The sequence below is a fragment of the Lacerta agilis genome, chromosome 13, assembly GCF_009819535.1.
Source record: "Lacerta agilis isolate rLacAgi1 chromosome 13, rLacAgi1.pri, whole genome shotgun sequence".
Classification (NCBI taxonomy): Eukaryota; Metazoa; Chordata; class Lepidosauria; order Squamata; family Lacertidae; genus Lacerta; species Lacerta agilis.
In genome coordinates this window covers 37,042,821-37,066,057 of record NC_046324.1, presented here as the reverse complement: position 1 = coordinate 37,066,057, position 23,237 = coordinate 37,042,821, and the positions used below count along the sequence as shown (strand labels likewise).

At 42.3% G+C, this 23,237-nt stretch overlaps 1 protein-coding gene across 1 annotated transcript in view; it reads left to right on the top strand.

Annotated features, from left to right (window-relative positions):
- Positions 1-23,015, top strand: part of SHISA9 (shisa family member 9) — a 216,259-nt gene extending 193,244 nt beyond the window's left edge. The window contains exon 4 of the mRNA XM_033167846.1: positions 22,616-23,015. Coding sequence (XP_033023737.1) covers positions 22,616-22,974 — 359 coding nt within the window. The 3' untranslated portion in view covers positions 22,975-23,015. The remainder of the gene's footprint in view (positions 1-22,615) is intronic.
- Positions 23,016-23,237: the final 222 nt, after the last annotated feature.

The window sequence follows — 23,237 nt, the reverse complement described above, 5'->3', positions numbered from 1 at the left end:
AGGACTTTCCCCCAAGTAAATACATACAGGATAGCAACATGATGCTGTAATCCTAACCACCTCAACTTGGAAGTAAGTTTTATTGAATTCAATGGGGCTTACTCCCAGGTAAAGATGGAGGGGAAATTTGATCCACTTTGCATTAAAAGGCAAACTTACCTACTTCATAGGTACCTACTTCATCCTTTGAAATCCGCTCTTCTCTGAATTTTGCAGTGCAGTTCTTCAGTGAAGTAATGTATTTTTAAAAAATGCATATCCTCAGGAAAGGTGTGCATAAAAATGCATGTATTAGTGAAAATGACTTCCCAAAATGCATCATATCAGGAAAAACAGGCTTTGCAAAAATGTGTATATTAGGCAAAATTGCAGACAAAAAGGAGAAATTTGCAGTAATATGATTATGAATTTTCATGAAGATCTTTTTTTAAAAAAAAACACAACACAATCCTGTAAATTGCTGTAGAAATGTGGAGATCTCAATTTAAGATTGGAAAAGTGAGAATATGGGAAAGCCAACAATGACAGATTTGTCCATCCCAACTCCCAGGTAAGTGGAGTGGGGGAAATGTGAACACCCCAACAACAAAGGGCATTGGTGGGGTTTCCACCCCAGACAGAGATTTTTCAGGGCACTATGGAGGTTCCATAGTCTCACAAAGAGGAAGTCATAGATCCATGTGAAAAACGAACCTTATAATCCACCCTGAATCACAGTGGTTAGAGTGTCTGGAGGGGAAAAATTCACTGTGATTAAAAGTTTGGACGATAGTGCGTCAAAACGAAAGATTCTCTACCACCCCTTCTCCACCACCTTCCCTCTCAAGTTCTGGGCACTTACCCAGACAAATGGGTTTTGTTTCTTAAAACAGAAACAAAACACAGTCGTGGGTTTATTTAGGGTTTGTTTTTGCTTTTTGCTTTTTGTCATCTGAGGCTACAGAGTTGTTTGGAAGCTTAGGTAACCCCTCACACAACTCAAGATCCCTTGTTAATGACTTGGTCTGACTCACAAACATGAGATCACCTGACTCACAAACCCCAGATCACCTACTTTTTATTTGGTTATTTTATGTATTGCCTTTAATATGCCACCTTTACTCCATTGAGCTCAAGGCGGCGTCCATGGCTCTCTCCCTCCACATTCAATCCCCACAACAACTCTGTGAGGTAGGTTAGGCTGAGAGGCAGTGACTGGCCCAAGGTCACCCACTGAGCTTCATGGCCAAGTGAGGATTTGATCCCTGGTCTCCCAGGTCCTGGCCCAACAACTGTAACCACTACACCATCCTGATTCCCTCTCCACCACCCTGGCTCACAATTTGTGGTACACACAGAGCCAACGCGCACAGCCCTAGTGCATATTTCACCTAGAAAGTCTGCTTCAGCCAATAGAGTTAAGGGAAAGTTTCCAGACACATGCACCCAAACTCTGCTTTCAGATTTTTTTTCCTTATTACTGACACGGTTGTGGTCTCTTGGGGGATTTCTCCAGCACTTTATTATTCATGTAGAAAAGTGCTGAAAGTGGTTTTTCTGCATAAATTATTCTCTCTCTTTTTCGATTCATCAAGCATGTTTTTTTTTTTTTACTCCCATGCTTAAATGGTCACTGCTCACTCATGCGCCACTGACAAGAGTAACGTACCTGGACTTGTTCATCACAGCTGGCTAGAAAGAGGACTATCTCAGGGACTCTGTGGAATTAGTTCAACATTTGGATTGCATAAACAGGTCAACCTTTACTTGCAGCCATTGGAATAACCCTGACCTTAAATAAGGTGGGGGAGAAGATGATCTCAGGAAAAAAGTTTTTCCTGTGTGTCCCTCTAGTTTGGACAATAGTTTGAGGGGCTGCAAATTGGAGTAAAAAATCTTCTGCCATTCAGAGGAAGAGCAGTACAGTGGTACCTCGGGTTAAGTACTTAATTTGTTCCGGAGGTCCGTTCTTAACCTGAAGCGTACTTAACCTGAAGCACCACTTTAGCTAATGGGACCTCCTGCTGCCGCTGCGCCGCCAGAGCACGATTTCTGTTCTTAAGCGGAGTTCTTAACCTGAAGCGTACTTAACCCGAGGTACCACTGTAATCCTTTTGACTCTGCTGATACGGTTTTGTGATGTCACCATCAAAGGAAATCTGATGGTTTATTTGGTACTATAGCCTTGGTCTTAATAAATGCCTTGGTTTTAATAAATGTTATGAAATTTTCAAAAATTTGACCTATATACTTCAATACATAATAAATTAGTCTTTTTCTGACTTCCCACCCCATTTTCCATGGTGTTTTAATTTCTCCCCCTCTGCTGCACAATACCTCCTATCTCTTATACCAACACATCCTTACTGTATTCTCTAATTCCTTCTCTTGCTCATATTTCAAGTCCTGCTCGCGAGTTCATCATACTATAATACTTACTTAAATCAAAAAGGACTTCTATTCTTCCACAAATCAATCATCGTTAGATTCTCTTATTTTGGCTGTTATCTTTGCCAATTCTGCATAGTCCACAACCTCCCTTATCAATTCTTCTTTGGTGGGAACTACTTCTTCCTTCCATTTGTGTGCGTAGAGAATCCTGGCTGCTGTTAAATGACTTAATCGTCTTTTTTGGATTTTCTGTCCCTATAATCCCTAAGAGAAAGGCTTCTGGTTGTTTTGGTATAATCACTTTAAACATCTTTTTTTATCTTGTCATTTATCATGTCCCCCAAAACCCTCACTTTCTTACAAGTCAGGGTTGCTATACGTCCAGAATTTCCCGGGCATACCCGGAATACTGTGGTCGAAAGTAGTGTCCAGGCAAAAATTGGCAAGGTGTCTGGGAAAATCCAGATGTATGGCAAGCCATGTCAGCAGTGCTGTTTTCCCATAAATAATTGTTCAAAATAGATCAGAAATGGCAAACGAACAACATTTGTGTCCAGATTTTCACCCCGGACACAACCCTATAGCAACCCTATTACAAGTCCACCACATATGAAAGAAAGTTCCATCTACCTGCTACATGGTACTATAATATGCTGGCTATAGGACCCACGATTGGCCAGATCACAAAACAGCACACAGAAATACCTTCTTTTTAGAGAATGAACCAAAAGAGCTTTCAAGAAGGTCAATGAAGACCAGAAACTAATGCAGTACACTGGGAGCCAGTGTGGTGTAGTGGTTAGAAGCGGTAGACTCGTAATCTGGTGGACCGGGTTCGCGTCTCCGCTCCTCCACATGCAGCTGCTGGGTGACCTTGGGCTAGTCACACGTCTCTGAAGTCTCTCAGCCCCACTCACCTCACAGAGTGTTTGTTGTGGGGGAGGAAGGGAAAGGAGAATGTTAGCTGCTTTGAGACTCCTTCGGGTAGTGATAAAGCGGGATATCAAATCCAAATCCAAACTCTTCTTCAATGGGCATTAGAAGATGCAGATTTAATATAAATTTGCCTTGTGAATTTGGGGGGGGGAGGCAGATGCATATCTGTAAGAAGTACTGAAACGCTGCTGCAGTTCTTTTCCCTCTCGATATTTCTCCTGGAATGTGGTCCTGGATTCCAGGCAAGCTACTTGCTTCTTGCCTGTGGAAGTTTGGCTAAGATGTGTGTATACACAGAGCGAGCAGTGGAAATAATGGAACGGAAGACAAGACACCCCCCAAGAAATGGTGCTCTTTTCTTGTAAATATAAAGGAAATATCCAAGCATGGCTCCAGGACAGATAATGCTGTCTGATGTTGTTTTGAAAAATGGGGAAGTCGAAGCAGTGCAGGGCTAATATATTCTGACCGTGTTTCCATCAACGCTGCTAGACTTGTAAAAAGAGACTTACGTTTCCTTGAAAATACTCAGCCAGGGTCTGCAAACCTAATAGCAGAGTGGTACTTTCCCCCTTCCCTCCTCCAAATCTCTGTGTCAGACGGCAGTAAAATATTGAACTTTCAGCTTCCAGAAATGCCTGTAGGAGGAGGAAAAATAGATCAAGGGAGTCTTAGCCTTGGGGATATCTTGCCAGGTTTAATGCCGAAAAAGCAGGCTGCAAAGTACAGATTAATGCACCGTTTGTCACATCCAGAGGATGATACATTTAATGATTTCATGTATCTTCAGGTATCTTCAGGTTTACATGTAATGCCCGGCTAGGTGTTTTCCCTTTGCTTCACCACTCTGGGCAGAAGGGAAACACCCACCACTATAACAGCATAACAAGAGCTCTGCTGGATCAGGCCAAAGACCCAGCTAGTCCAGCCACCTCACCTTGCTGATTCCAATTATAAGAAAGGTGATTCCGTCTAAACATTGGGGAGAACTTTCTGACGGTGAGAGCTGTCCAATAGTGGAACCGACTCCCACAGAAGGTGGCAGACTCTCCTTCCTTGAGGGTCTTAAACAGAGGTTGGATGGACCTCTGTCCAGGATTCTTTAGCTGAGATCCCTGCATTGCAAGGAGTTGGACCAGATGGCCCTTAGGATCCCTTCCAACTTGACAATATATGATTCTACAAGGAACTAGGTTGGTCTTAGCTGTTATATTGCAAAGGTCACTTGTAGTCCTCTCCATAGGAACACAGAAAGCTTCCTTGTACCGAGTTAGACTGTTGGCCTGCCTATATCAATATTGCCTCCACAAACTTTGAGCAGCTCTCCAGGGTTTCAGACAGGAGACATTCTGATGCTGGGGGTTGAACCCAGGAGCTTCTGAAGGCAAGGTAGATGCTGTACCACTGAGCTACAGCCCACTTGGAGGAACTTCCCTCATCAAAACAGATTCCATGCCAAGTTATGGCACACTTAGAATTACTGCACTTCATCCATCTCACTTTTTTTCTTTTCAAGCAGTCTTAAAGAATTTGGCAAGCACAGCCAGACTTACTGTCTCCACCCCCCCCCCAAGATTTACTATCAATTGTCAGTGGTCATGAAAGGAGCAGAAAGTCAAGTTTGCAAATACTGTAGAGCAGGCATGTCCAACAGGTAGATCGTGATCTACTGGTGGATCACTGGGCGTCTGCGATAGATCACTGGTAGACCATTGGCTCCCCCCAAAGAAGCTGAACAACTGTGGCTCCCCTAAAAAAACCTCAGCATCGTACCTCCTCCCTGAAAAAACTCAACCACTTTGACCCAACCCCCCCCATGGGTCTTTCTCCTTCCTAATAAAAGCTCAACAACTTTGACCAGAACCTCAATATTGGGGTTAGATCACTGCCAGTTTTTAACTCTGTGAGTAGATCGCAGTCTCTTGGGAGTTGGTCACCCCTGCTGTAGAGTAAAGCTTTGCAAACAGTTATTAAACATTGGTGTTAAGGAGAGGGGCTCTGAGTATGTCTTGATTAACCAATAGTTACTGGAAGCTTCAGGATAGACCAAAAAAAAAAAAGGTACGTCTTCATCCAGTGCCTAAAGTTTGGAATTTGCTCCTACAAGTATATGAAAACAGACTTTCTCTTGTCTGCACTGAAGCGTCCAACATTCAGCTTCATTTGATATCCCCAAGTTCAAGTGTTATGAGAGACTGTGTTAAATGACATCAACATAATTTCCAATGTGGGCAACTTAATTAAAGATTTCTTCTGGGTGGACTGAAAACCCCCTCCAGTATGGAATGATTTTTTTCCTGTCATGGAAATGAAACAGATCCCCCAAGAAATCCCAGAATCCCGTTGGGACTTTGGCACTCTTAAGTCTACATGGCAGTAATGTTCCACATAGGGTCACTTCTGGGAGAGGCAGTCTTAGTTCCTGGTGGGGGAAGATGTTCCATCAAGGACTGGGGTCATCCAGAGTCCTTGTGAAGAGGAAATGACTGTTAAAGCACTCTGAGAAGTATAGCTCTGGCAAAAGAACAGGGGTCTCCTAACTGCTCTCAGCTAACTACTAACTACTGCTCCTTAACTAACTACAACTCCCAGAATTCTTTGAGGAAAGCAACGGCTCTTTAAAGTGGTATCAAAGTGCTTTAAATGTATGGCATAAGCGTAACTTAAGGCTCAACACATTTCAGAGCAAGCAGGGAATTACTTCTACACCCCCTACTCAGACTCAAAGACAACGTTTACTTGACACAACTGATAATAAAGAATCTTACACATCAGAGGAAAGGAAAATGGAATTAGAAATGGATTTGAAGGATCTTCAAAGTTTTAATGGCTCATCCTGAGCAAAGATTTCTTAGGAATGCATCTTAAAGACATGAATATGGATAACCCAAAAGGTTGAGTGACAGGTTTAAACTTAAAGAAGATTTAAAGGTTAAAGATAATCTGTTTGTCAGACTTGTGGCTAGCCGATCTGACAACCTCCTTTACTTACACGACAGAAAGATGTTAGCAGAACAGATACAATGGCAGAGACATTCTCAAGAGGGGTGATTAACCCATCTCTGGTTGAGCTTGAGTTCTGTTGGCTAAAGCCACAAATGTCCTTCATTGTGCACAGGTCTAGGTGTGTGAGACATTGGTCAATTTATGCAAAGGTTGCCAAAATGGTGCCCACCAGGATTTCTAAGCACTGGAGGCTGGTTCATTAGGACAAAAAGGGCTCGGCTCTATCAAGTGAAATGCCTAGTCATTATATATATATTGTGTGTGTGTGTGTGTGTGTGTGTGTGTGTGTGTGTGTATTAGTGGTATACTCTCTTCTGTCCCACACATCCTTCCAAAATCCGTTTTAATGCAGAGAGAGTCCTGGATACAACAATCTCCTATTCTCTGGCCAATCATCCCTCTGGCCAATCATCACTCAGCCAATCTCAATCCAAAAAGTATTTCTTTGGCCAGGAGGTCCCACTCATCTGCCTCCAGGCAGAAGAAAACATTTTGATTTTGTTTTAACAGAGCACTATTTGTCCTGGTTGTGTAGTTTCCCTTTCCCTCCTGTTATCATTATCTCAATCCAGCTAAGGCATCTAGTGTTAACTGATCTATCATTTGGGCAGAGCCAGGAGCTGTTCTGAGCATGCTCAGAGCTGTTTTCTTCAAAGCCACACCTCCAAATAAACCTGAGTATGGTTTTTTTTGTGGGCAGGAGAAATGAGTGGTTGTTATTTTGAGAAGCTTGGGGCTTTTTAAATTAGTATTTGTTAACGGAGACATTACCAGAACATGGAATAAAGTGGTCATTTCTGCCCAAAAGGGGCCATAACTCGCTAGCCGTCTAGAGCTGGAAAAATGGACTCCTAGTCACTGGGTGTCAGCCACATTGTTGTTATTGTTGTTGTTGTTGTTGTTGTTTGTTGTTGCTATTGCTATTTTATTTATACCTTGCTCATCTGACTGGGTTGCCCCAGCCACTCTGGGTGGCTTCCAACACATATAAAACATAGTCAAACATCAAACATTAAAAACTTCCTTATACAGGGCTGCCTTCATATGTCTTCTAAAAGTTGTGTAGTTCTTTACTTCCTTGACACTTGCTGGGAGGGCATTCCACAGGGTGGACGCCACTGCCAAGAAGACCCTCTACCTGGTTCCCTGTAACTTCACTTTTTGTGGTGAGTGAACCACCAGAAAAGCCTTGGACTGAATGATGTGGGTGGAAACACTCCTTCAGGTACAGGCCCGAGGCCGTTTAGGGCTTTCATACTCCAGGGACAGTGTTGAGTCCAGGAGCACCACCAAGTCGTGGGCCTGCTCAAGACAGACCATCTCTCCACCTCCTGGGCTTCAGAAAGTTGGGACACATAACACCTCTGTCTTTTCAGGATTTAGTTTCAGTTTTCATACTGATTTTGAAAATAAAACAGCAGAATAACGTGGAAGGAACAAACATATGAATGAACACATGCAAAGCTGACCTAAGATGGGAACAGATTGAGTCATCCATCCCTAGGTGTAAATGTATCTTGCATGGTTTTGGGTTGTTGTTTTTTAAGGCAAAGTACGGTATTCTATCAGTTCTTCTTTGTTAGTCAAATCAGCAAATTACTTTTCCTTCCTCTTAGGGAGGAAGGAAAAGCTACAGTGAGTATTAAAAGTAATATATTCAGTACAGAGAGTACTCTGTGTCAAGGAAAAAAAGCTCTTAGTTTGACAGCAAAGGAAACTTTTGCTTTATGTTCAGAATAAAGTGTACAACTTATCTGTATTGCTCTCTTACATTCTAGAAAAAAACATATTCCGTAGCTGATTTTTATCGCACAGCTAATATTGGGGAGGGTTTTTGTGTGGAGGACATCACCTACCTTTTTTGCTTCAGAGCAGCGTTGACTGAAATGTCGTGTGAAATGAGCTCTGAGACCCAACAGATCCAAGGAACATAGTATGAGAACCCTCATTTGCAGAGATTTGGAAATTTATTTCAGCCCTCAAGAACATTCAGTCCAAGAACATCCCAGCATCTTTCCCTTGGAGGCTTCCAGTGATATTGAGGGGCAAAATGATTTTCCAAAGTATCCAGAGTTATGCAAGGAGGGAGAAACAAGAGGAGTCGGGTCCAGACTTGCCCTGGGGCACAAACTTTCATGGCCCTCTAGCGGCTATGGTGGCTCATTTACCAGAGGTAATTTATTTAACATTAACTCTGGAAGCGTATACTAGATTCTGACCAAGCTAAGCCTCCTAGGAGGCTTTTGCTATTGCCATCTGACCCAAACCTATGTTTACTGTGAACTGGAACGCCTGCAACCTTGTTCCCATTCCCACAGGAAGACAAACCCCACTATTTTTCACCATTTAGGCTTTTCAGCTGCCTCCACTCTTAAGGAGAAGAAAAGCTCACACACAATGGGCATGATGATTTCAATGGACCTTTTTTGTTGCCTGCAGAATAGAAACCTGAAACCACATATTTAGCACTTAGTGAAATTTCCACACTGATGTGACAAAACTGCACATTAAGGAACTGTCCGTGTGCTGCCGACAAGATCCATTAAGACGACGTCTGCTGTCACTGAGACAACAGGCTTTTCAATCGGAGAGAGAGTTCCGCTTCTGCAGAAACAAAAAAAAAGAACATTTAGAAAGGGAAACAAGTCCTGTGGTATTATATGGAGAACTGAATGCTGACAGAAATATAAAATAGTATTTATTAAAGGCCCATCTGCACTGTACATTTAAAGCAGCAGCATATCACTTTAAACTGTCAGGGCTTCTCCCAAGGAATCCTAGGAAACATAGTTTGTTATGAGTTCTAAGAGTTATGAGGAGACCCTTATTCCCCTCACAGAGCTACAGTGCCTAGAGTGGTTTAACAGTGAATCTCTCTTTCCAAGAAACTCTGGGAAGTCTGATCACCTTTTCTGGTGGGTGGCATTGTGGCCAGGCATCGGGGCCCCTGCAGTGGTTCGGTGGGGAATGGAGATTGATGCCCCCCTCGTTGCTGTCCAGGCCACATCACTGGTGTTGTGTGGGGCCCCGCTGTCCAATCAGCGCTGGTGGGAGGCATGGCTGCAGGAAATTTAATCTGTGGCATGGCTGGGGAGCCCTCCTCTCGCGACCGGTGTACAGGTGTGTGTGTGTGCGTGCGTGTGCTTTTCCCAGACCAGGCTTCAAGGTGGCTTCCACAAATTAAAACAACACAGATAAAATAGAAAAAGCTAAAAACATATAAAAGATAATAGGTTTTTTTATATAAAAAAGTAAATTACTTTATTTAAATAGTAATTAAACTCTAATACAATATAAAAAACAAGTCTATTAACTTGCAGATAATAAAAACAGCACAGCGCTAGTAAAGCCCTTTCCTTTAAAAAAAGGGGGGAGTCAGTTCCTCGGGGTTCCTAATGACTAAATGATTGACAAGGCATATCAGTCCATACTAGAGGAGAGAGGGAGACATGGTGATGTGATACCTCTCAAGGAATTCAGATAACTGCAGCAAACAAGGAGATAATAGCCAGGATCAATGTAGGATCAAGCTAATTTGGTTACACTAATACACTGAAGCATCAAACGCCTTTGAAAGATTTTAGGATCTCCCTGGATTCATTATCCTTAAGCCTTTCCTTAAGCCACCAATCTAGACACTTCCCATCTTCACCATTTTAATGGTGAGAGGGAAAGTGCATACCTCGTTTCTGAAATGCTGAGAAATCATTGCATACTGGTCCCAAGGATGCTAAAGGCATCATATGAGAGGTATCAGTTGGCTTGTGATGTCATGGGTTTATTGTTGGGTTCCACAAAATATGTTCTGTTTTGCTTCCTTTTCTTTTATTGCTAAAATAGTGAATTAGGAGGGAGAATGATATAAATATTTCATGGAAGAAAAACAATTTTTCCGCTCTCTCATTGAGTGCCACCATCCCCATTAAAGTTTCTTTCGCCTTTCTGGATTGCAATTCCAACCAATCAGGAATCATGTAATACCTAGGATGCTGTCACAACACTGTGCAACCAATCAGAATTGGCAACGGGATGACACCACTGTTGACAAACAAAGTCGATGAAAAAATGAAGATACCACTTCTGGATTAGTTATGTGAGTCATCCCAGTCAATCAAGGATTAAATTGTGAAAGGGACAGTATATCACAACTTTGTGTGCCATTCAGGTTTCACAGTTACCGATGGTAAATTATTACTACTATCGTTTATTAAATTTGTATACTGCCCTTCACCCGTAGACCTCAGAGTGGTTTACAACAATGAGAGAGATGGTCTTAATCCAAATTACAATGAGAGATCATGTGGTGAACAGAACACCACCACTATGGGATAAGATCACTTGAGGGCAAATAAACTCATTTGAGAAAGAATGAATTAGAGTGGACAATGTAAACTGGGAAACATCTTCACAAGAAGTGTCAGAATTTGGGGGGGGTCTTTACATTTTGACACTATAGAAAATGCTCTGAGAAAATGGTGTGTCATTTTAACTCAACCATAGTTTACTGCACCCAAGCTCAGCTACCTGGTGTGGACTGCTTTGATAATTCATCACATCACTAATGAGAGCAAAGTCTAGGTGCATCTTCACAATGCTTATTTTCATGGCAATGTTTTTTTTGGTGGGGGAGGTGGAAAGGAAAAGCCTTTTGACTCTTTCACAATTATTCACCCCCCCCCCAAAAAAAACCCATTGGTGCTGGGGCAGGGAGCTTTTCACACTGATCAATCAATCCAGAGCCAGGTTGAAGTCTGTATCATGATATTGGTTTCATAATTTTTGACATGGCAACATATCACAAATCATGATGTGTATGTGTGTGTGTGTGTGTCTGTATGTGTGTACTATGCAAAAATCACAATGTACACAGGATCCATTGGTATCTCACAGTGTTTAGCCCAGCCCTACTGACATCCATTTACTCTTACTTCAGCATCAGCAATAGGAGAGCATCTTCAAGCGCAACAGAATAGCCTGGAGTAAGGGTGATGGTCAGGCCACATGGCATACATTGCTTGGCCACCCAAACCCACAACCTCACTGATTTGGGGGGGGGGGGCATGGAGGGTGCAAGAAGAGGAGCAGCAGGGGTCAAAGTTTTGTTGCTCTAGTGCAGGCATAGACAAACTGGGCACTCCAGATGTTTTGGGACTACAACTCCCATCATCTCTGACCACTGACCCTGTTAGCTAGGGATGATGGGAGTTGTAGTCCCAAAACATCTGCAGGGCCGAGTTTGCCTGTGCCTGCTCTAGTGGGACTCGTGCTGCCTTCTACTAGCACAACCAAATAGTTGTGGTCCTATAATTAAAGGAGAAATTGGAAAATCTGAGCAAGTCACTTGGAAAAGAAGCACTATTGGGTTCAATGGGACTTTCCCCCAAGTAAATACATACAGGATAGCAACATGATGCTGTAATCCTAACCACCTCTACTTGTAAGTAAGTCTTATTGAATTCAATGGGGCTTACTCCCAGATAAAGATGGAGGGGGAAATTGATCCACTTTGCATTTAAAGGCAAACTTACCTACTTCATATTTCCCATAACGATACATGAACTAAAATAGAGCCATCCTTTGAAAACCGCTCTTCTCTGAATTTTGCAGTGCAGTTCTTCAGTGAAGTAATGTATTTTTTAAAAAATGCATATCCTCAGGAAAGGTGTGCATAAAAATGCACGTATTAGTGAAAATGACTTCCCAAAATGCATCATATCAGGAAAAACAGGCTTTCCAAAAATGTGTATATTAGGCAAAATTGCAGACTAAAAGGAGAAATTTGCAGTAATATGATTATTCAATGCCAGGGGTTTCCCCCTTACTCTGTCAAATGACAGGCCCTCCACCTCCATTCTAATGTTGCCCAAAAGAGGGGTGTGGGAGTTTATTTCAAAAAAGGGGAGACTTACAAGTCCAATCGAACCACTATAGTCTGTCTTGGTCGCTGTTTCCACCAGCTCCAATGTTGCTCCCAAGTACATTGTAGAAGCACACTGCCCTGGTGCCTGGGGGTGTACACATAGTATTATTGTAAGTGTGCCAGCATAAGCCTTGACAATTCTATTACAATCAGTGAATGTTCAGCCATTGTCAGTTTAGTTCTCTTCCCCCCACCCCCAACCTGGTGACAAGAACAATTTGGAAAGCATAAAATATGTGGCATGTAGGGATATTGGCAGCTTTGATGGGTTTTGATAGTGTGCTTTTTCACTGTTTGTGTTTGAGATAGATGCCTTAAAAAAAAAACACCCAAAACCTTTTTTTTAAGAAAAGAGGTGGAAAATTGGATTGGCAAGCCTAGCTTTGAACATCATTGTCTTTCGAGGTTGACACGTCACAGCTGCACAGGGCATTAACAGTTGAAAATGGGGTTTGGAGGCATGCAGTGACGGTTCCCTTTCAACTGGTACATTCATCCCCAGGTAAACTCAGGCATCCACTGTATTGAGGCAGCTTTGAAATCAATTCATGTGCAGCAAAGAAAAAATGAAATTGGGAAAAGAGGAGCTCAAGCTGTGATGTTTATAATGCCTGGAGTAGTGGGGAGAGAGAGAGAATGAGAATGAGAGAGAGAGAGAGAGAGAGAGAGAGAGAGAGAGAGTCACTTAAAGATCTGACCCAGCCATCATGGGATGAGGTAGGAACCACCTTATATTACACCAGATGATTTGGTTGAGGCCAGTGCTCTGTTATCATAGGAATTGGCTCTTCAGGTCTGTCAAACCAAGTTTTTTTTTTCACGGCCTGAACCTGGGACCATAAGCATGGAAAGCATGTGCTCTCCAACTCAGCTAGTGACCCTCCCCAGATCCACCAGCTGCAGGGATTCAGTTACATCCATGTGGGCAATGCTATAGGTACAGTTTCTCATAACGCTCTAGAGGTCTGGGGTGGGAGAGGCAAATTTCTCGTTTTCCCATCCTTAAACCCATGCCTTGCTAAGGGGGCAAGGTGTTCTTTGGGAATCTGGCTGGCGAACAAGCAGGCACTTTAACAGGCTTTATGTGTTTGATAAGTATGTAGTAGAAAACATTGCAACTAATCACCAAACTTAAAACCATGGAGAAACCTGGTCTGAACAAAGACATTGGATTCTTATCTTATTATACATAACAAAGCTATCTTTAGCCATCTCACCCCTTGCCTTTCCCTGCAAGACTAATTGCAGCCGTTAAGAGTCGTCAACAGGTTTTCCACACCTATCAGCTGATCACCCATTCCCACCACCCTTCTGAGTAATACCCCTCCCCACTCCCTCACTATATTTAAGGATCTGGTGACTTCTGTTTCAGTGTATCTGAAGAAGTGTGCATGCACACGAAAGCTCATACCAAGAACAAACTCAGTTGGTCTCTAAGGTGCTACTGGAAAGAATTTTCTATTTTGTAGAAAACATAGGAAAGCAGATCTTTTACAGCCTTTGGAGTTGCTGGGAAATCTTCTCCTTAGCAACATTACCAAAGCCCTGATAGTCAAGTTACCTCCTCTCACTCTTCCTGTCTCTTAAGGTCTGTGTTGGGACCTCCGCTAAGCAAGGGCTCTACAGTACTTGGCTTTATATATTGTTTCTAATGTCTTAGAATGAAATCACCACACTTTCCACTGTCCTGACTGCAAAGCCAATGGGTGACTTCAAAGGGCTGGCTAATAGCCGAGGGAGATAGGTCACCAGCCCTGTGCTAATCTCTTGCACCCAAGAAACCTAACTGCTGTCCAGTGTCATATTTGATTGCCTTAAGGGAAGCTCACTGCCCCTATTAGTGTACTCGTGCTGTGGTCTTTACAAAAGTGCACAGCTCTTACTCATGACATAATACGTTTCTATAGCCAGTTAACTCGATGGTCTACAAGGAGTCTAATTAAATAGTTTCAGGCCTCTAGATAAACACTACAAAAGGCACCAAAAAGATGACCTGTTGCATGTCATCTATCTCCTCATGATATCAATATCCTTCCATGTGTTTCCAATACTGTTCAGTGTTCCACATTTCCACATTAGTTTATGGTTTCCCCCCCTTTTAGAAGTCCTCATGAAAATTCGCCCACGTTTTAGTGTGAATTTCTCCAAATAGGCAATGTTTGGTATGTCATTTCCCCTGATGTATACACATTTTTGCGAAGCAATTTCTCCTGTCTCATTGGAAAACTATAAAATATATATGGACAAATGTAATGTTTTGTATGTTAGTTTCACTAATATCTGCACATTTATGCGCACAGTACCCTAGTATATGCGTTTCTGCACACTTTCCTTGGTAGTGCATGGCAAAAGGCAGAGAAGACTGGCTATGTTTCAGTTTGCGTATTCTCTGGCAGGCTCATCTTTAAATTCAAACTGAGTTGAATTTCTCTCCCGTCCTGAAGTCCAGCTCAGATGGTTTCAGAGAGGGGAAATCCTGTAGCAGGCAAGGATGTAGTCCTCCACTTCATTCATAATGTAATGCATTACTTTAGGCAGATACCCAAATTATGCAATCCCTCCTTTTGGAGGAGGAATAAAAACATGTTTTGAAGTCATCCACCTGCATGCATCGAACACTGCAAAAGTCTCGATTCAATCATGCATATATAATCATATCAAGGTTTCCGTCTGGAAAAAAATGTATTTTATCAATGTGTACTTGCTCATTGGCATCACAGAGTGAAGATGCAAATAAACCAAAAAGTGCAGGTCCATATTTCAGAATAAATTCTATACATTCTCTCCAGTATACCCAGAGAACTGTGAAGGAGTGAGATGAGTGGGGAGGGAATCTATTCATTCCTAGTAGAAGAGAAGAAGGAGAAGCATGTCTCAGCATGCTTGGCTTGGACATGCTGAGAGACTACACCTTCAGATAGAGCATTTTCTTTCCTGGAAACTGGCTCTGAAGTCTCATGTTAGAAAGTTGGATGAAGGCTGGAGAGACCCAGGTTTAAATTCCCACTCAGGCATGAAGCTCATTGGGTGATGTTGGGCCAATTGGCCAAACTTACTTCACATGTGGGTGGTGCTGTGGGTTAAACCACAGAGCCTAGGGCTTGCTGATCAGAAGGTTGGCAGTTCGAATCCCCGTGACGAGATGAGCTCCGGTTGCTCAGTCCCAGCTCCTGTCCACCTAGCAGTTCGAAAGCACGTCAAAGTGCAAGTAGATAAATAGGTACCGCTTCGGCGGGAAGGTAAACGGCGTTTCCGTGAGCTGCGGCTTAGTCATGCTGACCACATGACCCGGAAGCTGTACACCAGCTCCCTCGGTCAGTAACGCGAGATGAGCTCCGCAACCCCAGAGTCGGACACGACTGGACCTAATGGTCAGGGGTCCCTTTACCTTTACCTTTGACTTCACATGAGTTTTGTGAATTGTGGGGAAAGAACCAGGTATGTTGTATTCAGCTACTTGGAAGAAAGGTGGGCGATTGAGTAAGGAAACAAGATAATTCGATCCTCAGTGGAGCTAATTGCAGACAGGGTGAGGGGCCACTGAAGTTGGGGGAATGGTGGGGGGGTGAAACACACCTTCCCTCTTCACTATTGTTTTCATCAAACTCAGAGCACTCCCACATGCATACACACAGCTTCTTTAAAGAATAAAATGAAATACCAGGAGGCCCCAACACATATCTAAGTATTTGCGAAAAATATGAAAATTGCAAAGAAGCCAAGATGAAGCCTTTGAAAAATTGTAGCAGAGCAATCATAGCACAAAACATCAGTGGGAACATCTTGAGCACAATGGTACCACTCCCAGTGTAATTTCAGTAGATTGTCAAAAATCCACTCTTCCCATTTCAACCCCCCACAAAAGGTCAAAAGTATGCTGCAGGAGATCAGTAATTAGCATTGTGTCTAGCTTAGCACCAAGTACTGACCCAGATAAACCAGCACAATAGCAAAAACCAGCACAGGGGTTCCCACCAAATCCAATCTGGAGAGTTGAGAGAACCCCTAGAACAGCATATGGGGTAGGGGGGGGCGGATTGTTCCATCTGGGAAGCAGAAATGCTGACAGAACAATCAGAAAAGTGTGAGATTGAATTCCTCCCTGCATCTTTATGGAGCATTTTCCATCCCCAGCCCCTGTTTTTCCACCCAAGCTAAGTGATTCTGTTCTCCCAATTCACCAGTTCCCTGCTACTGGTTCTGTGCAACTCCAGGAAAACCTCTTTTGATTTAATTAGCTGCAATGTTAATGGGGGTAGAAAACAAAGTACTCTAATGACGCTTGCAGTGCTAAATCATTTATGGGAGATATGGTAATAAAACTCTTTTAAAACGTGGCACAAAAGACAGAATACCCTTCCCCCGCTTTTAATCAGAAAAGAAATCCCTATGTTCCTCCTATCATCAGGCAATTTCCACCCCCTGAGGAGCTGCCTGACCAAGGTCCTGATTTTGTCTCTTGCAAAAAACAAAAAACAACAACTGCTTTTTCAGTTAATGTGCTGAACATTTTTTGCCATTTTTTTGCCCTATGTACTTCTGGAACTGAGCCCAAACAGGCTCTTGAAGGTACTACAGAATCTAAAAACATAAATGTAACCATGACATTAAAATGATTAATTGAAATGCAAAAATCCATAAAATACTAGTAATGCAAATCCATAAAATACTAGTAATGCAGTTTCACTGTCCCAGTGGTGAACAGGAAGGCTAATGGGGGAGGATTGTAGTTCAGTGACAGAGCATATAATCTGCATACAGAAAGTCACAGGTTCAGTGCCCCTCGCAGCCATAGCAGCGGCTTCGCAAACAGGCTCCACCCACTTCGGTTTCCCGCTCACCACTTCTTTATGGGAGACCAATCATCTGAGTAGTGGGGAAACAGTGGGGAACTTTCTTATAGGCATTCAAGTGACCTGGATCTTGTTTTCATAGAGTGGGAGGGGAAAGGGAGCAGGGGGCATACACTGAAGAAAGGTATTAGGGGGATGCATGGGTCTGAACTTCCAGTAACATGTTGAAATGGTGTACTGAAGGGAAGGCCCCCTGGGAATTTGGGGCTCTGTATGAAAAAGTGAGAAGCTGCGATGGCTTAAGGGTTTTCGTGACAACCCCAGTGTTTTCATGGCAGTTGTCAGGTATGAGCTAACCTTTGAAATTTGCACTTCTCCAAATTATGCTGTGCAGTTTTCCAGCCAAGAAATGTGTGCTCTAATGGGAAAGTGTGCTTTAAAATTCAGAAACTCATGAAAATGACATAGTGAGATTTATTTACTCAGAGCCTAGGGCTTGCTGGTCAGAAGGTCGGCGGTTCGAATCCCTGCGATGGAGTGAGCTCCCGTTGTTCGGTCCCAGCTCCTGCCCACCTAGCAGTTCGAAAGCACGTAAAAAGTGCAAGTAGATAAATAGGTACTGCTCTGGCGGGAAGGTAAACGGCGTTTCCGTGCGCTGCTCTGGTTCGCCAGAAGCGGCTTAGTCATGCTGGTCACATGACCCGGAAGCTGTACGCCGGCTCCCTCGGCCAGTAAAGCGAGATGAGCGCCACAAGCCCAGAGTTTGACATGACTGGACCTAACAGGGGTCCCTTTACCTTTACCTTTACCTTTACCAATATATATTCTTTGCTATCATTTTTTTAAAAATCAGAATGGCTACAAATAGTGTGTTATGTTAGGGGAAATTGCTTGCATAAATGTGTGTATGGGGTTACAGCCCTTGAATGCAGAAATGCTCTTCAGCCTTCCCTTGAAAGGAGCTCATTTCCTTTTCATTGGCTAAAGTTATACATTATTGGGGGTCAGTTCCACCCCCCCATGTCTCTGTTGCTTCGCCAAACTTAAAAGCTTTAGCAGATGGAAAATGTTCTGGATCTCCTAAAGGAGGCAGCAATGAAGGCTGATAAGAGCCCTATAAGATGTGATCTCAGATCCTGTTTGGAAATTGGAACAGGCCATTATCTACATTCCATGTTTTAATTAAAAAAGGAAGGCATCCCTTTAACTACACCTGCATGTTATATAAAGCACTCAGGCGCCAATTAAGAAGGAGACAGATGGAGACAGGTAAGGCGTGTAGAGCGTAATTTTACAACATGGGCTCCTTCAAAAGCAATTTAAATTCACCTGGAGGAGGAAAAGCATCTCTTTAAGGAAGGGAACATATTACAGCACCAAAAAGAAACTCTGAGCACGCAGCTGTTAAACACCTAATGTCCTTGATGCAAGCCTAGCAACTCACATGGCAATAATTGCCCATGAAATTCACCATGGGCAAAGTCCCAACTGGAGAATTTTGGAGCACTTAAGTACTCGTGGAGTCTTACTTATCTGCAGATGGACAGTATTTTAAGAGCTGATTCCTCATGCTACATTTTAAACTCATGTCTGGAAGCCCACAAGTCATTATATGACTGGAATTACAAGCCCTTTCCAGAAACGATACCTCAGTGTAGCAGGAAGTGCCATTGTTACACATTCATTCTCAGAATCTGAACCATATCCTATCCATCACAAATACTGTGAAAACAGAATGCTGGAATAGATGAGAGCTGCAGTCCAAGAACATCTGGCAGGTCACAGGTTCCCTGTCCGTAATATACTGGGTCCAATGCTGGAAGTTCTGTATAACCAGCATGACAATTAGTCAGAAGTGCAGGAGGAATTAAATTCATTTTTGCGCTTTAATAAAAACCAACTCAATCTGCACTTCCAGAAACAATATGCAAGCCAAGCTCATCTATCCTTTGAATTAGCACAACTCCAAATTTGCAATGCAATAAATGATGTGCATAAAAATTCATGGGAGTGAAAATCACAAATGAAAGTGCAGTATATTGGGGGAAGCTGCTTGCAAAAAAAAAAAAAGTCTCTACGTATAGGGAAAATGACACACAAAAATGTGTGTATTAGGGAAAAGGCTGCACTTCAAAATGCTGATACATTTTAAATTTTATTTTAAAAACCACAAACTGAAGTGGGAACAGAGTGAACTGGACAAAGTGAAATTGACAGATTTGTGCATCCCTAGTAGTCAAAGATTCCATTCTTCTTTCAGTAGAATGGCTCTCTTTCAAAAGTGGGAAATGAAACACAATAGGCAGATCTTTGAAAAGGGCCCATTCATAAGAGCCAAGGACTTTGGCTTTCCAAATTGCAAACTAGGTGAAAGAGCCCAGTCTGTTGTAGCTGCTGTTTTTGAATGGGGAACAATGTGTGATCTGGCATGTGTTTGCAACAAGAATGTAGAACAATTTGGAAACTGCAAACATCTTTTCATTGCAATCATTGTATAATCTGTCTTTGCAGCTAAATATCCCAAACATGAGACACCAGAAACTGGAACCAGAGTGGGTTTATTTGATTAATCAACTGAACATGCATATTTTTTCAAATGAAGATACATTAATTTTCCGGGGGAAGGGGGGGGGCTTCGGTTGGGGTTGGGGATGCTGTGGTCCTCCAGTTGTTGTTGTGATCCAAGTTCCATTAGTCCCAAGCAGTCTGCTCCATCTTCAGAGGTGATGAGAATAAGAACCCAACTAAATCTGAAGGGTCACAGATTTCCCACCCCACCCATATTTTAGATTATCCCCACACATATTGCAGCAGGGGACTTGTTAGAGTAATGCCGTATTTCTTGAGTCCAACTCAGATTCCAAATGCTGCTGATTCTCAGGAGGCAAGATTTCACCCCCAGTCTTGCTGTTGTGCTCATGTCCAGCTTTCCACAACCATCTGGCCAGTCACTGTAAGAACTGGAGGCTAGACCAGAAAGGCCACTGTTTTGATCCAGCAGCCTCGCCTTATGGTCTTATGTACCGGTACATAGAACCCATCTCTCTATGACGGGGGGGGGGGCTCTTCGAAGATGATACCTACAATCCAGCGTTTGTGTAAATACTTGCTTATTTATTTATTTGCTGTTATTATCTATTTACTGACTTCACGAAACATGATCTCTAGGTGCCATACAAAACAAAACCTTCACAATGATGCAATTTTTAAACTCCAAAATGAATTTTTAAAAATTCTTTTTTTTAAAGAAAATAATTTTTATTGAGCTTTACAGTTTTTTACCATATTAATGTCACATAAAAAAGAAAAATAGAATATTTCCCCAGATTCCCCCTCCTTTGCATTTCCCTCAACATCCTCTTCTGACTTTTTAAGATGTTTGCTTCCCCAGCTTGCTATATTACATCTTCATATTGAATTCTTTATATCGCATATTGTTCTCTTATCGTTTTAACATTTACTCAAACCCTGCTAGTGAGTCCATTTCTTTACATTGTTTTTTGTAAGTACTTCATAAATGGTTCCCAGTCTTTTAAAAAGTCTCTATTGTCTTTGTCTCCAAGTCTTTCCGCCATTCGTTCTGCCATTTCAGCATATTCCATCAATTTTTGTAGCCATTGTTCTTTGGCTGGTGTTCCTTCACTTTTCCATTTTGGGGGCTAGCAATATCCTAGCCGCAGTTGTAGCATACATGAAGAGTTTCTTCTTCTCTTTTGGCATGTCTTGACCTGAAATACCCAATAAAAAAAGCTTCTGGTCTCTTAACAAAGGTTATCTTAAACCTTAAAAAAAAATCAACCAGGAATGAAACCCAAGTGCAGAAAGAATAACATAATGAAATACAAGGTAAATCACAGGTACGAACAACAATCAGTCAGCAGAGGAGCTAAAACAAGCACCAGCCAAACCACAGGGGCTAAAAGACCAATATGAAACAGACAGACAGACAGACAGACCGACAGACAGAGGGAACAGAAAAGCATACTATAGCAAGGGAACCACCACCCAAAAGGCCATGTCATCTGGGCGAACCTCAGGACATTTGACAACATGCACACATGGAGAAAAGCTTACCTTAATATTGTAGTTATAATCTGCCTCTCCAGTTGATCCTTCCCAAGAGGTGAATTGTAAAATATAAAAAAACAATAAAAGCCACATTATTATACTGTGTTTTTTATTATTAATTGAGAAGCAAGATTAAAAATAACCTTTTTGGAAGATTCTAATTTTATCAACAAAAAACTCATATTTACTTCTCTTTCCTATTTTGGCAGCTGAACTGAAAAATCTGTAATTGGATTTGTGATGCACAAATATCTGTAGGTGATAGCCAAAATACTAATGCATGAAGTGGGTTTGTGAAGAGATCCAGGGAGACCAAGCAACATCTATGAAGCATGGCATATATATTTTTATTTCTTATAGAAACAATATTGAAATTTAATACCTACCATCAAATGCTGTAATAAACATCAGAACCTGTAGAAAATTGAAGTTAAGTGTGGTCTTCATCTAAGTTCCACTCAGATTCATTTAATTTAATGAACTTCAGTTAATCATGTCCATTAGCTTCAAAGAGTCTACTCTGAGTAGGGCTAGCATTGGATACATCCCACTGTTTTTTTTATTGTAGATCATGTGGTTGTAGCAGCTATGATATATAATCTTTCACTTTTGTGTCTACTCCTTGTTTACAAATAACCATCCAAATCACCCATGAAATATGTGAAATCATAAATAATCATAATTATGCTATGTAATTGTTCATTATACTGAAAATCGTTATGTTTTACAACCTAATAAAAAAATTTTTAAAAAAATGTCAGGACAAAATCCAGAAAACTAGCACCCATTAAATGGATTAGAGCCCCAGGAAGACTTGTAGGACTGTATGAATTGTTGGAGCACCACGAAAAGAAAGCAATGTCTGCTGTGCTAAGATTTCACAGATCTCTTTAAGGCAAGGATAGGGAACCTGTGGCCTTCTAGATCTTGTGGAACTACAACTCCCAGCATCCCTGAGTATTGGCCATGCCCATTGGGGTTGATGGGCAATGGAGTCCACCACCATCCAGAAGACCACAGTTTCCTCATCTGTTCTGTAAAAAGATCACTGTATTTTTATTTTGATAAGCGCTATTTATGAAGGCAGTGTTATTCCCATCTGGAAGCGTATCTTATTTTTAACCAACGTCATAGTCTTTTTATACAGTGTCGTCTGTCGATTGCATGTTTTACCGTATTGGCCCAAATATAAGCTGCACTCCCTCCCCCCCCCCCAAAAAAAATTATGACCGTGAAAAGCACAGCTTAAATTTGTGACCTTGCAAAAATTGGCTTTTACGATATCGCTGTAGGGTTTTCTTCTACATTTGCCATTTACACTTTGAGTGCCTGCAGAATTATAAGGGAGCGGCTTATATTCGGGGATTGTCTTTTTTTCCCTCCCCCCCCCTTGAATTTTAAAGTTGCGGCTTATTTGTGGGTACGGTTTATATTCTGGCCAATATGGTATTTCAAAGGTTGTTGGGTTTCCCCCCCCTGACTCTTAGCTGACGTTGCTTTCCTTTCTTTTTTCTTTAACCAGCTGACAAGGGCAATGACGACTTCTACTCCAAACGGCGCCATCTCTCGGAGCTCGCCGCAAAGGGGAACCTGCCCCTCCACCCGGTGCATATGGAGGACGACCGCCCATACATCCTCGAGGGCGGCACAATGAAACACAATGGGCAGAAGTCGAAAGCCTCCAAGCCACACATGCACCCTTTAGCGTACAAAACCTGGGACCCTAGCGACCAGGCCCTCCGAAGGCATGCCTATGCAACCAAAGGGAGGAACCTCGCAGGCGACCCAGCGGGAAGTGATCCACTCACAACGCGGAGTCAACATTATTTACCCACACAGCCATACTTCATTACCAACAGCAAGACAGAAGTGACTGTTTGAGACCAACTTTCTTCTTACTCTTTTTTTTTTTAAATTAAAAACAACAACAAGGGGGGAAAACACAAACACAACTGGAGATAAGAGATAAGATCAAAAGCCCGGAACAAGGAGAGGTGGACATTCCTAGTGGAGGGGAGGCGGCGGTTCCTGGTTAAGGTAGCCAGCTATGAGCCGAAGATTGGGTTAGCGCTATATAGCAATATACACCGAAGGTTGTTTGAACTCCATTTGTATTTTACACTGGAAACCAACCCCTTGGGACT